At 49.3% G+C, this 17,922-nt stretch overlaps 1 protein-coding gene across 1 annotated transcript in view; it reads right to left on the reverse strand.

Annotated features, from left to right (window-relative positions):
* LOC309632071 (uncharacterized protein) overlaps nt 1-17,712 on the reverse strand; it is a 74,602-nt gene extending 56,890 nt beyond the window's left edge. Inside the window, exons 1-3 of the mRNA XM_082399215.1 lie at nt 17,594-17,712; nt 16,958-17,089; nt 16,267-16,527 (exon numbers count right to left, since the gene is read on the reverse strand). Coding sequence (XP_082255341.1) covers nt 16,267-16,527; nt 16,958-17,013 — 317 coding nt within the window. The 5' untranslated portion in view covers nt 17,014-17,089; nt 17,594-17,712. The remainder of the gene's footprint in view (nt 1-16,266; nt 16,528-16,957; nt 17,090-17,593) is intronic.
* Nucleotides 17,713-17,922: the final 210 nt, after the last annotated feature.

Consider the following 17,922-nt stretch of genomic DNA (forward strand, 5'->3'; position numbering starts at 1 on the left):
CCATCCCAGCTCTTTCCTTACCTCCACTCAACAACCCCGACCGAAAAGTGTCCTAAGATGCCAGATATCCTATGAAAAATTGACCGAAGCTCAGGTCCTGCTCTCCAGGGCCTTGGGAATGAAGGCTGGCAACACTGGCCAAGAGGCCTAGAAGAACGTGTAGGCCAAGGCAAAGGTACTGGAGTGGGACTTCCAGACACATGAGGGAGGGACGGATGTAAGACCAGTCCCAAGGGGGGGTGGGGGTGGACCCAAGTCTCGCACAGGCAGAGCCTGGGATCCTGCAGGATGGCAGACAAGTTGCCGGGCCTTAGAAATGGAAAGATCCCCCCGTGTAACCACAGACTTGCCCAAGCACAGACTACATTGGCTGCGTTGCTGACTATAAAATCTAGTCCACTTGGGGCTGGGTTTGGCTCACTACAGGCCGGCCACCCACCAGCTACAGTTTTGCTAAATTTAGTGCTGTTCCCAGTCACCCAAAGGACTCTGCACTTCGTGTCCATTTCAGGTTCACCCGGGGACAGGCAGAGAGGAGCGAGACTTGTCGAGAAGCGATGTGCCCTCATGTGACCCTCTCCCTTCCCCAGTGAAGTCAGGGGCCCAGGGGAGCAGAAGACGTGAGAAACCACGGTCGGAGGTCTCCAGGGCTCTGAAAGCAGTCTCTGCCCCAAGGCGGCACTCAGAGGGGGAAGGGGGCACTGATGCCAAGCGACCAGTCTTCCCTCTGCCCACTCCAGCCCACCCAGGCTTCACTCTTGGGGAGTCCCAGATGCTGTGGGGTGACAGGGGTCCTGCTCCCTCAGACAAGAAGCTGGAGTTACTCCCTATGGAATGGTGGGTGATACAGGCCTGGGGGAAGGCCCCTCTGCCTTGAGTATAAAAATGTATTCAATCAGGGTTTCCCTGGTGGCGCAGTGGTTGAGAATCCGCCTGCCAATGCAGGGGACACGGGTTCGAGCCCTGGTCTGGGAAGATCCCACATGCCGCGGAGCAACTAGGCCCATGAGCCACAATTACTGAGCCTGCGCGTCTGGAGCCTGTGCTCCGCAACGGGAGAGGCCGCCATAGTGAGAGGCCCGCGCACCGCGATGAAGAGTGGACTCCGCTTGCCGCAACTAGAGAAAGCCCTTGCACAGAAACGAAGACCCAACACAGCCATAAATAAATAAATAAATAAAATAAAAATTAAATAAAAAATTAAAAAAAAATGTATTCAATCAAATACTCACAGGCCCTAAAACTCAGAGGTTAAGATAGTGGTTTCTAAACCTGGCACATTGCAATCACCTGGGAAACTTCAAAAACTACTCATACCAGAGTTCCCCACCCCCTCGCCCCCGACACTGTGATGTAACTGGTCTGCATGTAATGTAATTGGTTGGGGCTTTGGAAATTTTACAAGATTCCCTGGTCATTTCAATGTTCAGACAAGTTTGGGAACCAGCGGGTTAAGAGCATGGCCTGTGCTTTCAGGTTGCCTCAGGTGGACTTCTGACCCAACCACAACCTTGCTATGTGACCGTGGGCAAGTCATTTAACCTTTCTATGCCTCAGTTTCATCAACTGTAAAATGCACATAATAATATGTAACAGTGATATCAGAGCATTGCTGGGAAGACTTAATAAGACCATCCACGTAAAGCACACAGAACAGTGGTATGCAGTAAGCGCTCAATAAAAGTCAGGAGTCATTATTGTTGTTATAATGATAAACAGGAGTAAAAAGAGGGAACCTGAGATCCGTCTCTACTTTATTGAAGGAGTAAGAGTCTCTAGGACTGAAACTGGGACTATTTCAAGAAGCGGGAGGGGAGGAAGAGGCTCCACCGACCTGCACTTAGAGGAGGACCACGCACTCTCCTGGCCTCTGTTCACACTGTTCCTCCCACCTTCAACGACCTCCCCTCTCCCCATCCTGCTAAATCCCACCACTCAGGCCCAGCTCTCACGACCCCATAGCTCTCTCCCTTCCCAGGCCTCCCACAGAACGTCCCCCCATGCCTATTACTTTGGAACTTTATAATTTGCTACTGTGAACAGCTACCAGCCAAGTAAGTATGTGTCTGTGGGACAAATGAATGCTTTGATATATACTAGTCGGGTCTCCTCAAAAAGACAATGAGCGATTTGGGGGAGGCCCCAAGTCTCATGTTTCTGTGTGCCCCTATGGCACCCAGCACCGTACTGGACACACAGCTCTTTGTTAATAGGCATCTCTGGGATGGAAACACACACTGAGCCAGCAGAGCTAACTGCACATCGGCAAGGAGCCAGGCTCAGTGCCCAGAAGAAGCAGCACCAGCACCCAAGGCCCATGGAATTCTGGGCTTTCCACTCCATCACTACAAGGACAGACCACCACCCTGTCCCATAACCAGAGACAGTACCCACCCACTCCCAGGGACTGTGTGTGTAAGTGCCGACAGCGAAAGGAGTGTTGGGCAAACAACTCTGCTTCCCTGGGACTCCTGCTGTTCCCAAGCCTCCATGAGTGAGGCCACACGTATGGTCACTCCTGCAAGGAAGCCACCGACCCCCATGATTCCCTCAACCCAACAACAGCCTGGCAAAGCCCAGCTCTGCCCACAGAGAAGTCCAGAGCAGCTGGCCACCCAACAGGCTGTAAGCCTCTTACAGATTAAAGGTCCTAATTTAAACCTCTATTTGAGGTACCACAAGTGGGTCAGCGCTCTGCAGGCCGGTCAGCACAGTTGATGGAACAAGTAACTACGATCCGAGAAAGGCTCCTCTCCTCTGTGGGAAAGATGGAGCCAGAGAATTACCGAGCTAAGTGGTCATTCTGAGGGGGGAGCTGGCTCACTTCAGCCTACCAGGAATCCACCTCCCAGATAGTGTGAACTCTAACCTCCCCACCCAACGCCCCTGAGAAACAGAGAACGACGGGGCAATGTAGTAAGTCAGGATGGCCTTCCTCTCCCTGCCCTTGGTATGGAAATAGCTAATCAAGTCAAGAAGCCAGAGAAGAGGCATGGGGCTGGAGATGCTGCACTCCAGGGGGTCACACCTGGTGACTTGGGAGGGGAGGCGACCTCTGTTCCCACCCCGGTGAGGTCTGCCTGGCCTCTCTCCCCAGCTCGCCACAGCAGGAAACACCAGGCACAGGGAAGTGGGGGCAGGAGTGGGTAAGCAGCCGCAGACAAACCTCAGATCATGCTGTGACAGCCTGACTCTGCTGCTCTTAAAAAAAAAAGTCTCCACAGAGATGGCCTCTGGGGAAGCGGCTGGAACCCGTTCTCTACACTAAGAGCAAAGAAACCCTTCAAGTGCTTGTTTCTCAAACTTTCTGGACCCTAACCCACAGTAAGAAAGAAAGTTTACAAGGTGGCCTGGCACTTACATACATGTGCACTTGTGTGTATACAGATACATATATCTGTAGATAGATATATATATATATATATATGACTGAGACTTTCATGAAATCATACTCATCTTTACTACACACTATGCAATCTAATATTTTCTGTTACAGTCTTTTTTTTTTCCACATTGGTCCCAACCCACTAAATTGATTTCACCACCCGTTAAGGTGTCTGGTCTTGCAGTCTGAACACCTCTCTGGGGAAAACAGGAGGGGTTCTTCTTTTCGAAAGAACTTTTAAAACTCTGTCACAGACTAACCTTCCCACAAAGCAAAATCCCATGAGTGGGGAACGTCAGCAGAGGGGTGGAAGAGCCTGCACAGCAACCACCAAGTCCTCTCCCCGCCATATGCTTCGGACAATGCGACTCCCAAGACCCCCGAGTCTGTCCCCTGCTACACTCGGGTGCAGGAGCGCAAGCGCTCTCCCCTCCCACTCCAGCGGTGCCTTCCGGTGCCGGCCAGCGACTAACCCAGCCTGGCACAGGGCCAGTGTTCAATCAACATTGTCCCCTGGGACAAAGCATGGCCTCACCACCCCTCAACCTCACCCCTCCATGAATGAACTTACCTATGACACACAAAGGAAGAAATGGCAACACTGTGCCGCCCATACTGGGTTTTTTAACTCTCCAGACAGCCTATCTGTACAGCAGATACACTACAAACTCCTAGAGGACAGAAAGTTTGGTTTTTTAATTTATTTTTTAACTGAAGGTATACAGATACTCTATAGGAATTTTTATGACAACAGAAACAAAAACCATATAATTTTAAAATAAGCCCAGTCCTCAGCCCAGTCTTTCTGCTTTTCCAAGGGGCCCATGAAATCTTGCCACATTCCTCCTCCAGGCAGCCTTCCCTGATGGGTCAGGATTGCTAAGGAGTTCTCTGAACCCAATACCTTGGTGATATAAAACTCTAATAACTCCCTTCCACTCTCCCTGTTCCCAGAAATGCAACACGCTGCCTCTCTGTGTCTGTAATTACTGCTTGGCTGGGTATCTGAGCTGGAAAACATGTAACAGAAAAAAACTAGCATAAGCATTCCATACTCTGAATTAGTAAGTTTAATTTTTTTTTTTAATCTTAAAAAAAAATTATTTATTTATTTTTTGGCCGCACCATGCAGCAGCATATGGGATCTTAGTTCCCAGACCGGGGATCAAACCCATGCGCCCTGCATTGGAATCATAGAGTCTTAACCACTGGACCGCCAAAGAAGTCCCTGAATTAGTAAGTTTTAAAGGTAATTTTTTTCTATCTTCTCTCAGGTAAATTTTTTCATCCCCTGCTCAGTGGAGCAAACATTGGATCTCTCCATATCAGTACACAGAGCCCGCCAACCGCCACCCGGCTCCAATTCCCCACTGCTTCCTTAAGCTCATCAGGGCCACTATTGTGGCTGTCACTTACCAATGTCCTTAAAACCCAGAATGCCTACATGGTATATACTCATCTGCGTCAATTCCCAAAGAATCCAGGAAAAAAAAGTGTCTTATCCGTGTTTAAAGAGCTCAATAAGCACTGACGGCTCCCCAGCCTATGGCAGGGTTTTATACCTTGGGATTTGTGAGTCCTCTGATGGTATATGTCAAATCATGTGCTGTCATGATTTTTTTTTTCTTAGAGCAAGAGACTACAGTTTCCGTGCAATTCCTAATAAGAACTGGCACAAAAAGAGGTTAAGAACCACCGAAATCAAATTCTTGGAAAAAGCTGGTCCAGGTGCCCTGCCCTGAGGCTGGCCCTCCCAGAACACAGCCCCTCTCCTGCCACACACACCCACTCAGGCCACATGGCCACCTCCTCCCAACAAGACATTTCCTCCTTCGTCCCTGGGGGTGAAGCCCCATTCCTTCAACACCCAGCTATTAACAAATACACATTTACTGAGTACCCGATAGGGAGGCAGCACTGTGCTAGGCTCTGAGGATTCAGCCACGAACAGATGGATGAAATCTCCTTGCTCATGTTCCTCACCACCCCTCCAATTCCCACTTCTGGCTAATAGAACACTTTCTCACACTCCATCCGTGTCCCTTTTATGCTTTGTCTTGTATTTAGCATGGGTGTCTATCTCCCTCATTAAGCATTAGCTCCCTGAGGACAGAGACCAGGTCTCATTCACACTGCACATTCCTTCCTTTCCTGTGCCCACCCCACTTCATCCAGAAACACAGAGCCTTTTCCACAGGAGGCCCTGTACAAACGTGTGGCAAGAAGAGAAGCTGACGGGTTGGCAGGTGGTCTAAGTAGCAAAGGCCAGCCCACTGGAGACAAGCCTTGTTCATCGATGCCGGGTCCAGGGCACGCGGGAGATGATCTCTAGTGCAGCAGAAAGTAACCAGGGCCTCTGTTCCCAGCCGGAGCTGCAGTTCTCAATCCAGCTGCTCATCTTTTAAATCGCACTTCTGGTCACAGCAGTTGGAAAAACAACTCCACGTGCACATATCCAGCTGACATACCTCCTAGACTGTCAAAATGGAAGGAAAGCGTACTTGCACAAGCATTTTCCATATATAGGTGAATGGATGGAAGACGTGGCACAATGCTTCAAAGGCATACCACCTCTCTCTCTAAGAAGATAACTGGCACTATTCACCATAGCCCAGACATGGAAACAACCTAAATGTCCTCGACAGATGAATGGAAAATGAAGATGTGGTACATATGTACAATGGAATACTACTCAGCCATAAAAAAGAAGGAAATAATGCCATTTGCAGCAACATGGATGCAACTAGAGATTATCATACTAAGGGAAGTTAAGTCAGAAAGAGAAAGACAAATACCATACGATATTACTTATATGTGGAATCTAAAATATGACGCAAATGAACCTATCTCTAAAAGAGAAACAGACTCACAGACATAGAGAACAGACTTATGGTCGCCAAGGGGGAGGTGGGGTGTGGGAGGGATGGACTGGGAGTTTGGGGTTAGCAGATGCAAACTATTACATATAGAATGGATAAACAACAAGGTCTACTGTATAGCACAGGGAAGTATATTCAATATCCTGAGATGAACCATAATGGAAAAGAATATAAAAAAGAATGTATGTATAACTGAATCACTTTGCTGTACAGCAGAAATTAACACAACACTGTAAATCAACTATACTTCAATTAAAAAAAAAAAAGAAGAAGAAGACAGCCAGCTACCCTAGCTACCTTGGCCATCTCTTCCAGCAATCCCTGCTATGCTCACCTCCAGAGCAGCTTCTGAGCACAACCACCTACCTCCTAACTCACAACACGCTGGTGCCACCACCTTTGCATCCTGGGTCCAGGTAGGAGACACAAAACACCAAAGGGTGGACAAGGGCAGCCCAGTTGTCTGTGTACTTGAGTACGGTTTACATGTGCCCAGTCAAGCAACTTTAAGGATATCCTCTTCAATACAATAAATGACTCCTTTGCAATGAGAGGGTGGGATCTGCAAAGCACTGGACCACACTGCCATGATCATCTCATGGTGGAAGCCCTGAAAGAGTGGCTCAACTTAAACAGAAATTGTATTTCTTTTAAACTGGAAAACAAGGTTCCAAAATTTGCTGACTTCTTCTGTAATGAGTGCCTATCAGGAGAATGCCGATTAATGACTATTTTTTAAACAAACAAATAAATATTTAATCTGTCCCTTTAAGGTAAAGTGACATTTTAATCTGTCCCTTTAAGGTAAAGTGACATTTTAAAAATGCGTAAGAAAGCCTTTACTTTTTGAAAGAGACTTACGTCACGGAAAGAGCATTTCAAAAACTGGTATTTGGAAATCATTTCCACCATTCCATGATGATATTACCAAATTTGACGGAAAGGCGTTGTTTCTAAAACCTTGTACCTGTGAACACCCATAAGACAGGATACACCAACTTGTTTTCAAATCTCTCAATGAAGTGAACGAAATACAGTATTTCAGGAGTCTTAAATCCATTTAAATTATAAGTTGAACCCATAATAACATCTTTATAGAGAGGACTCTTTCAAAACACCGTGACTTGAACCAGACCTTCAAACTGCCATATTGCAAAATATGACCCATGATATTCTGAAATAATAAAATACACTCAATTGCATGGTTCTTACTAAAAAAGAATCATTCTCAATAATACGTTTCATTTAATTCCTCAGAAACATCAATCCACCTCTTATATGTGCCAGGCGCTGTTCCATGCTCTGGAAATATAGCAGGGAACACAGACAAAAACCCCTGCCCTCATGGAGCTCACATTCCAGTGGGGAGAGAGAGAGAAAATCTATGAAGTAACAGAAGTGCACGGTTATGTTAAACGGTGATGGTGCTATGGAGAAAAAACATTGCAGGGAAGAGACGCAGGAAGTGCTAGCAAGCGTGTGTGGGTAGGCAGGGCACTGAGAAGGTGGTATCTGAGCACAGACCCAAAGGAAGCGAGAGTCAGCTACGGGGCTCCCTGGGGAAAAGTATGCCAAACAGAGGGAATAGGAGGTGTAAAGGCCCTAACACAGGAAATGCCTGGTTTATCTGAGGAACAGCACGGAGGCCAGTGTGGCTGGAGCAGAGTGAAAGAAGGGAAGAGTAGTAGGAGGGAAGGACACAGAAACCAAGTGGGGCCAGACTAGGTAGGCCTGCAGTCCCAATAAGGCAGCCACTAGGCACATGAGGCTGCGGAGCACATGAAATGTAGCTGGTCCAAACTGACATGTGCTATGGGTGTGACGTAGTACAAAAAGAACAACGAAATACACATCAAAAATGAAAACAGTTTTGACATACTGGGTTAGATTATTAAAATTAATTTCACCTACTTCCTTTTCCTTTTAAATTTAGCTACCAGAAATTGTTAAATTACACATGTGGCGCTCCTGTGTAATTCATTATATTTCTATTGGACAGTGTTCATAAGCTGCAGGGTCTTTGCAGACCACTCCAACCATGGCTTTCACTGAGTGCCGAAAGAAGCCACAGCAGGGTTTTGAGCATGGCAGGCATCCCCTTATGTCTCGTGGGATCCTTCTGACTACGGTGAGGACTACAGCCTGTAAGGGGCAAAGGAGAAGCAGGTGAGAGATGATGGTGGCTTGGACCGTGGTGATGGCAGTGGAAGCAGTTCTGACTGGTCATAGTCTACGTATATTTTGCAGGTAGAGTCAACAAGATTTTCTGATGGACTGAATGAAGGACATAAAAGAGAGAAGTGAAGCATGACCATAGGCATTTTGTATGAGTAACGGGAAGGTTGGCATTCTCATAACCAAGATGGGAGACTGCAGGAAGAATATATTTGCATGGAAAAATCAGAAGTTCAGTTTTGGGCATGTTAAGTATGAAATGTCTATTAACATTCAAGTTGAAATGTTAAGTAGGCAGATAGACACATAGGACTGTACTTCAGGACCTTGAGCTGGGCTTGAGAAAAATAATTGGGGGTCATCAGCATGTAGATTTTTTTTTAACTTTTCATTATGGAAAATTTCAAACATAAACAAAACTAGAGAGAACAGCAGAATAAACCCCCAGGTACCCACCACCCAGCTTCAACCAATATCAACTCATGGTCAGTCTTGTTTATCTCGTGGGATTACTCTGAAGTAAATTCTAGACAACATCCATACAGGTGGTACGTAAAGTCATGAGTTGGGAGAGGATCACGAAGAGAAAGAAGATGGACAGCAGGTGCCCCGGGCCTTCTAACATTTAGAAGTCAGGGAGACGAGATGCTGAGAAGGGACGGCCAATGAGACGGGTGGAAAACCAGAAATATATGCCCTGGAAGTCAAGTGAAGAACGAGCTTCAAGAAAAAGGGTATGACCAGCTGTGTCAATACTGCTGAAGCTACTTCGATGAAGACCAGGAAGGGGCCACTAGACTTAGTAACATGGAGGTCACCGCTGGCCTTGGCAAGACCGCTGCTGTCCAGAGTGGTTGGGACTAGCTTGACTGGAGGGATCTGACAGAGGAAGTGAAGGGAGCAAGGACTGGAAACTCTTTGGGGCAGAGAAACAGGCAGTAGCTAGAAGAGGTGAGGTCAAAGAAGGCCTTTTTTAAGATGAGAAAAACAGCAGCATATGGAAATGATCCAGGAGAGAGGGGGGAAATGGTGATGCAAGAAGGAGAGGGAGGTGCTGGAGCGATGTCTTGAATACGTCTCAGGTTGAAATTTAGTGCAAAGAAGAGGGGCTCCCACAGGACCGTAAGTAGTTCAGACAGAAATACAATATATCCAGCCATTTTTAACTTTCTGTGTTTTATAATGTATATAATGTATTAGCACAGCGATGCTGTATACATACAGGCGCACACACACACGCGCAAGGAAACTTGTTCAAAAGTTTTAGCCAACACCGGTGCATAATCAAAATAATTAAAGATTACTTAATTAGAAGAAAATAAAAACATAACACCAAACTCTAAACTATGTAGCCTTCAGTAACAGGACATGTATATCATGGCATATTCATATATTCTGTATTATTATTTTAACTATAGAATAAAAGACCTAGGAAAGGTGAAAGAATACTAGTCTTTGTATCTGGGAATATACTCATTTTTATTAACTAAGATTTTTTGTTAAAAGGCTCAGACACTATAATCCAGGAACTGCAATATAGCTGCATTTGAACTGGAAAAATACAATAAGAATCATGGACCACTCTCAAAATCAAGTCACAGTGTCCAAATAAGTCTGATTATTTATTCACAGAGAAATGCAAATCAGTGAAATGTCTTATTAACAAGACAGGCCTGAATTGTACCATTAGATTCTGCTACTGAGGTGGCACAGTCACCCAATACCGTACTGCTTGGCAAAAAAACAGCAGGTCGAGAAATCAGGCCTAATTAGGCAGGTAGCCTAATCATTATGGGCAAAAGCCCCAAAGCAACCGGAAGTCCACAAAGACACAGAAACATCCGACCTGCTCAAAGAACATACCAGCACCGTGGCATGCGCTGAGCTCTTTAACAGTTCTGAGCACCTTCCAGATGTTTTTACTCAACCCCTGTACAATCCGCCAGTTAAGCAAGCTCTCCACGTGAACTCGCCTAGTTATAAAGGCTCAAGCCCAAGAGTGTCACATGGACACACGCAAAGTCAGTTGGTGACACTGCTAGAATCCATGGGCATGGCTATGAAACAGGGACCTGCCACAGAAACCACACTTGGCTTCTCCATCAGTACTGGGGACACCACTTATCAACCACATGAAAGGACAGCATGAGAACATGAATACCAAGCCCTAGGACGTGGCAAATGTGTCAGCACAGAAGTGATGGTCATGGTCACCCAACTTGGCTGGGATGAACATGGGGTGGGGGACAACAAGCAGACCCACAACAGCTCTCACGTGGTCAGACTGTAAGCTCCTTGAGAGCAGGGCCCAGCCTGTCTTTTCACAGCAGTATGCCCGGTGCCCGGTACAGTGCCTGACACACAGGAGGCTCCCGAGAAATATTTATTGAAGGAAGGTAAAAACTAGTTACATTAAACCACAAAGATGAGGAATAATGAAGAATGCTCAAAAATCACCAAATGGTTCAACAAAACTCAGGAAAGCTTTTGATGGCAGCTGACTGGAGATAGAGCAGGGGCAGCTAAGTAAATCTAAAAGGCAGAATTGCAAAGCATCATTCTTTTCAGAATGAGCATAATCTTTATTAACAGAGACGTTGAGATCAATCATGAACTAAATGAAACATGTGGATCTTGTTTGGAAGCTGATTCAAACAAAACCAAGTATTTTAAAAAAAAATGGCAACAAGCAAGGGAAACGTAACTGAATGGATGATTGGTGACATTAAGAATAACGGTGCTTTTGCAGGGGGTGATACTACTACTGGGGTTATGTTTTTTAAAATGTATTACGTTTTTAGAGATTCATCATGAAGTATTTATGGATGAAATATGATGTCTGGGATCTGCTGTAAAATAATCCAAGAAGGGAGTAAGGAATAAGGTCGATGAATGTACAAATGAAACAAAAGGGGCCATGTGTTGATTACAAGATAAAACTGAGTGACGGGAACACTGAAGTTTCTTATACTCTCTCTACCGTCATAGATATGTGAAAATTTCCATACTAAGAATTTTAGAAAGGAGAATAACCATAATCTCAAACTTCAGTTAATTTCCTTGTGTCTGCCCCAGTGCGGGGAAATGTGGTATTCTGGGTCATACCTGGACATGGTCATTTCGGAGGAGACCTGCAGGACAGAGCTGACAGTCACTGTCATCATCTTCACCTGGGACTCACCTGCTTCAGCTCTGCTTCCACCCTGGGCCTGAGACGCCTCCAGGCTTCCTCTCATGCTGGTTTCTACTCTCCCGACTCAATCTTACCTTCCCTGCCACTGGCTGGTTCTTCTTTCTTCCCCAGCCCCTGGCTTTATCCAGTGATGTGGGGCTGGTTACCCACCTCCTTGTACCAGGTCATTCTCCTCCTTTCTCACTGTCCTAAGGCCAACGGTATCTCTCATTCCCACACGGTCAACCCGTCTACATCCTTTCTCCTTAACAGCACTCGCAAACCAGTCCGTCCAGGTATGTCCATCCTTGCCCACATTTGTCACACACGCTGCCGTGAGCTCCTCTCTTGCTCCACTTACCTCCTCAGATCCCTCCTGCACATTTCCAGGACACACACCAAACAGGGATGGGTCAGCCAATTAAACGTGTGTGTGCCTGCCATGTGCCGAGCACAGGACCCCACACCGGGGCCACAGCAGTGAACACGACACACACAGATGTGCTCACCTGAAGCTTATGATCTAGCACAGGTTCTATTAAAATTGGTTCAACTGCCCATACACCTTCCAGACCACACTATGAATCCTTTCTTTACCTCTGTATCCTCCAAGCTTCACACAATGCCCAACCCAGAACAGATCCTTAATAAATCTGTAGTAAATGAATGTTTCTCCAAGTCAGTGCACTTGTCTAAACATTCGTGTAAACCCGTGTAGTCTGGGGCCACCCTAAACTGAAAGGTATTTAGAGAGGATTTCTGATGAAGACCTTTTTACTTTTTTCTTTGATGAGAACAGTCAGAGGCCCGGCCTCTGGGGAAAATGTGTGTAGGGGAGGTCAGAAGTAAGGCTCCTAGAGCCAGGCTTACCATTACCAGCTAAAAGCAGCTCTGGGTGTGCTTAGCTTCTGTCTCCTTTGCTATTCTGGGTCGTCTGCTCCCTCCTCTCACTGCCAGCCTCCTCCCTTCCAGCTGCAATGGGAATAAACCTCAGTTACCAACCCCCTGCCCCACTCCTGCACGGCTCTGAGCACGCGGTTTCCTCTTGCTACCAAAGTGTCTCACTTCCTACCTCAGCCCTGAGCAGAAGTGACCCAACTGCTCTGCTGCTACTGTTTTATAAAAGCAAGAACTTGAAATTCATCCTGTTCCTAGCCAGGAGTTTCACCGAGACTCCAGCATGAGGCCCGCGTCAAAAAAGGTGGAGAGCAGGACACAAGGGGACTCTGTAAGGTTGGCTGCAAGAATCCTGAGTACTGATTCCAGCCTCAAGCCAACACAGACACACACCCCACAAACCCCAGGCTGCGGGGCCTTATTCCGACAGTGGATGAGTGCCAAGTTCAGGCAGACAAACCAGGCTGGGTTGCAGGCTCTCTCTGCAGATGCATCTCCAGGGCCTTGGAACTAAAGGGCATAGTGAGGCCAGAAGTGACAAGGCAAAGGTATCAAGGGAAATATGCTGCAGGACTTGGCAGAACCAATGAGCCTCTCCTTCTCCTCACCAGACACTGGGTTTGGGTTGGTCCATTCTCCTCTGCATAGGCCTGGGAAATGAGAGGAAGGGTAGCTTGTCACACCAAGGCCACAAGCCTTCCCTGATGAGGAATGTAGGTCTCCAGGCTCAAAGAAGTATATGCGTGAGGGACGGGGGGGACAAGCACCCTCCAGGCTTCAGGAAAACAGATGAAAATGAAAGGGGTTTCCCAGATCCAGGACCACTATCTTTGGGCTGACTCTAAGAATCTACCATCTCAATTGCCACATCATCCTGTCACAGGATCACAAAGGAAGGACCAAGGCAGAATCTTCAAGAACCCTAGGAATCCGGCCATGGTAAGCATCCCCAGTGGTGATCCAAGCACTTTTCTGGTGGTCTAGGACAGAGATTAGCAATTTTTTTCTTGAAGGGCAAGACAGTAAAGACTTTAGCCTTGTAGTCATACAGTCTCTGTTGCAACTACCCAACTATACCAATGTAGCATGAAAGCAGCCATAGACGTAAACAGTGGGCATGTCTGTGTTCCAATAAAACTTTATTTACAAAAGCAGGCATCAATCAGCCCATGGGCTGTAGTTTGCCAACTCCTGGCCACTGGGAAAACCAGCTCTTCTAGCATTCCCAAGCTCCCAAGAGGAACAGGGGTCACCCTCTACTTGGAGGGCTCCTGCCCACTCTGGAGACAGGGGCCTGCTCTAGGGACCAGGCCTCCATTCCTCCTACTCCCTCCCACAAGACTCCAAAGAAATCTGGGCTGCTGGTTTCAAAAGCCTCGCCTGCATCAGAAACCTGGGCAAAAGCGGAAAAAACTTTGGAAATCATATCTGAAGGCTTTAGAGCTGGAAGAAACTAGACCCTAAGGCCTGGAAAAGGAAGTGACTTGCCCAAGATCAGGTAGTTGGCAAAGGTCTCCTGACTCTGTCCAGTGCTCTTATTCCTCTAGAGTGATGACTGGAAAGGAACCAGAACAAACAGCCTTGCTGGTGGAGGCTAAGGACCTATAGCACATCCCAGGGCCTCTCAGTAATTTATAAGTGAATGGTATAGCAAAGGTCAAGGAGAGAGCTTGGAGAGGTAAATGTATATATCTATCTTTCCAGGACATATCCTCCTGGACATAGGTACTAGCAAGAAGGAAACTTAAACAGAAACCTGAACTTCAAAATGGGGTGTGGTTTGGTAGAAGACGTGGGCGTGCATTAGCAGAAACTGGTCCAGCAGTCTAGGCGGGCGCTGGGATAATAAACAAGTACAAGGCATACAGCCTCACCCAATTCTAGGCCGATGCCCCAGGCCCTGGGATCTCTCTCTACACTACCTTCTCAACAACCTCATACCTTCAAGGCTTCATAATACAATGTCCTCCAAACCTCTTCCCAGAACTGACTTCCATGGCAAATTTTATTTGCCTGAGCATAACCATTTCCATCCAGACACTCTGCCACTGTCTTGGGCAATGTGTCTAAAAGCAAATCAAACATGACTCCCCCAAATAAGTATGAACCCTGATTTTTCTATTTCTGTCAATCATTAAGGCTCAAAACGTCAGTGCCTTCTCTTCCCCATGTCCTGTCCCCAAGCCAAAGGGGCTCTCTGAACTACCTCTTCCTCCGCATTCTCATATGCTCCACCCTAATCCATCACCTCCAGTCTGGAATATTGCCAATCTCCTGCCTGGAGTCCCAGATTCTAGGCTTGTAACAATGCCAGCTGATCTTCCCCCATATACCCATCCTCCTCTCATCTACCATGATCTCTTCAAGGTCAAAGCCCAGTCCTACTTACTTGTGTCTTCCCAGCTCCCAGAACCTTACCTAACATGGTAGGCACCCAAAAAGTGCTGAATGAATGAGTTCTAACTTTCCTCAGGACCCACGACCACACCAGAAACCTCAGGGCCTTCCTATTTCCTACCACCACTGCAAGCCCAGACTGCCAGGTTCTGCAGGCCTTCCATCATCTCACCCACCCTTCCCACCCCAGGTCCTACCATCCCAGAAACAAGCTCCATCCAGCTAATCAATGCCTGACCCTCCTCGTGTGCCAGTCATTCCTGTATCCACATCTCTGCCCACGCTCTGCTCACCCTGCCCTGCAATGACGTCCATGCCCTTCCCCCTCCATCCAGTCCAACTCCTACGCAACTGCCAATTACTGAGCTCTGGGAGAGAAAGGGGATGCAGGAAGGCGGAAGATGACAAAAAATGGGGAAGGGGGGTGCCTGATATGAACACGCTGGGGTCTCTGATCCCTAGAGCCATCACCCTCCCAATAGGTTGCAGACAATTAGAGAAGGAAGAGGCGGGAGGAGGAGCCAGATTTTTCCACTGAACGAAAGGCATGATTTTCATCACTGCTTCTGTTGCCCTGGTAACCAGGGACAGCCCAGTGGAGAGTACAGTAAAAGAACACCATGTTTATCTTTGCTGTCTGATCCACTTTCCTGTACACCCTTCCCTGACCATCCTCTAGCCCTTAGGCCTGCTCCAAATTTCTTAGAATGCCACCGCTATCCCATCCTTCTAGCCACTCTTGCCCAAAACCTCAAAGGCAGAGTTAATTTCTCACTCTCTTTATCCAACCCTATGTACCATGTATTCTTCCACTGGAACATTCTGGGGGTCATCTCACCACACCCATCTGCCACGCCAGGGGACCTCAAGAACAAAAGACTGGCCTCAGAGCACAAGAATGGCATCCACTCCACCAGAAGGTGTACTGGGCAAGAACATGAGGAAGGCTGCCCAGCCAACCCCTCTTTCTCAGCCCCAGACAGCTGGGGTAGAGTGGGCCCCTGCTCTCCCATTTCCCCCTCCTGCAGTCGGGGTCAGGAGAAGGAGCCAGGTTGAAGATGACGGCGTAGAAGCGTCCACAGATCCTGACTTCCGCACGGACACAGTGTCTGTGTGACCTGAGAGTGGAGACACAGCACTCGCCCTGGGAGATTATATAAGCGTTATATAACATGGTGGCACCAATGAGCACATAGACGCAGTTGTCGAGTGCCAGGGACAGGCCGAGAGAACCAAACCCAAGGGGCCGGAGGTACAGCCCTCTCGCCACCAATGCCAAAGCAACGCCAGCCAGGCCCTGGCTGCCCCAGCCCTGTCTCTACCTGCTCCTTCCACCCCAGAGGACACAGAGGGAGACTTGCCTGGCTCTGCATTCTTCTTCCCACGCTGGGCAGCAGGGAGGGGCCGCAGCACCATCACCACCCTGGCCCAAGGCAGCCTCTGTCCAGCTGCCCTCCTCACAGGGGAGCAGCAAGGGGGCCAAGGGCAGGGGAGGGGTGTGGGCCAGCAGCCCCCTCCTCTCTGTCCTTGCACCAGAATGTGTTTGTTTGGGGAACCAGTGCTGCAGCGGCTCCAGGATTGGCTGGGCTAGCCTTCCCTCTGCTCTGTCATTTGCCGTTCCTCTAAAAAACAAAACAAACCGAAAGGGAAAGAAAAAAAAAAATTAAGCACATTTGGCAAATGCCGAATCCCACATTTTGGTCTATGGCTACGAACAAAGCTGGAAGGAGGGGGTCCTAAGGACATCACCCTCTTTCCCTACCGCTCCCCCCTCCCACCGTATCCTGGCCAACCCAGCACCTATGAACTTAGTCTGCAGGCCTGGAGACTCCCTTTCACCTCCGGACACCGCCCCTCCACCCCCCAGGCCTTCTCCCAGCCCCTATCTCTGCAACTGTCTCTGCTGCTGAAGCTTCTGCAATTCGACGGCAGCCCCCACCCCCAACCTCTGCAGAGCGCTCAATGCAAGCGGCTCCCAGATATGCACGAGAGAGCCAGGCGGCAGGCCTGGGGCAGTTCAACAAACTCCCCCACCCGCACCTCCACACCCACTTTATTAATTTGGCGGCGGTGGGGGGGGCCTGAACAGAGACATTGCCCAGTGGCATCTCCGGCTGCGCCTGCCTCGCCCGAGCTAAGCCTCTGGCCTTCCCGCCTCCTCCTCCACGCGCACCTCCGCGCCCCCTGAAGAAGGGGGGAGAAAGAAATACGCATTAATATCACGAGCCTCCGCGCACCACCGCTCGCCCCCTCAACCACCTGTCTCTGCGCTCTCCTCCCCCACTGCTTTCCTCAACTCCGGGCACCCCCTCTGCAGCAGAGGGGCACCACGCCCACTGCGGAGCTGAGAAACGGAAGGTGAGGAGCGGGCAGGGGCTCCTCCCGAGCCGGGCCCAGGGGGCTGCTCATCCACCTCCCCCGCCCTGCTGGCCACGGCCCCAGAGCCCAGGGACCGGCCCGGGCTGCTCCCGGCCCGGATCCGCTCCCACCCACGCGGCGAGGGCAGCTGCGCGGGAAGGCCGCGCCGCAGCGGGGGTGGGGGACGACCCGAGCCCGGCGGGCCCGGGGCATCGTCCCCAGGGGGCCCACCCCTGCATGGGGCTCTCGGAGACTTCCCGCAGGCCCGGCCGCGGCGCCCCCCTCAACACACACACACACACACACACCCGCCTGGAGCCCCGCTCTTACCTCCGGCGTCCGCATCTCTCCCAGGGGACCGCACAACCTCCTCGGCGCCCCCTGACCGCCCCGCGGGAGGCGCGAGATGCGCAGCCGCTGCGGACTCCGGCTCTGCCGTGGCCGCTTCCCGGGTGTGTGAGCTCAGCCCGCCCGCGCGCCCGCGCTTCCCACGCTCGGCGCCCGGCGCCGCGCCACCCAGCGGCCGCGGCCGGCACCGCACGCTGACGTCCGGGAAGATCTGCCGCAGCACCGCCGACTGGTTTGGAAATTCCCAGAATTTGACCGTGGGTTTGCAGTGGGGCGGGGGACCCCGCAGGCCGTTCTGACCTCCGGCCTTA

This window comes from Balaenoptera borealis, assembly GCF_965194805.1.
Source record: "Balaenoptera borealis genome assembly, chromosome: 1".
In the NCBI taxonomy this organism is placed as follows: domain Eukaryota; kingdom Metazoa; phylum Chordata; class Mammalia; order Artiodactyla; family Balaenopteridae; genus Balaenoptera; species Balaenoptera borealis.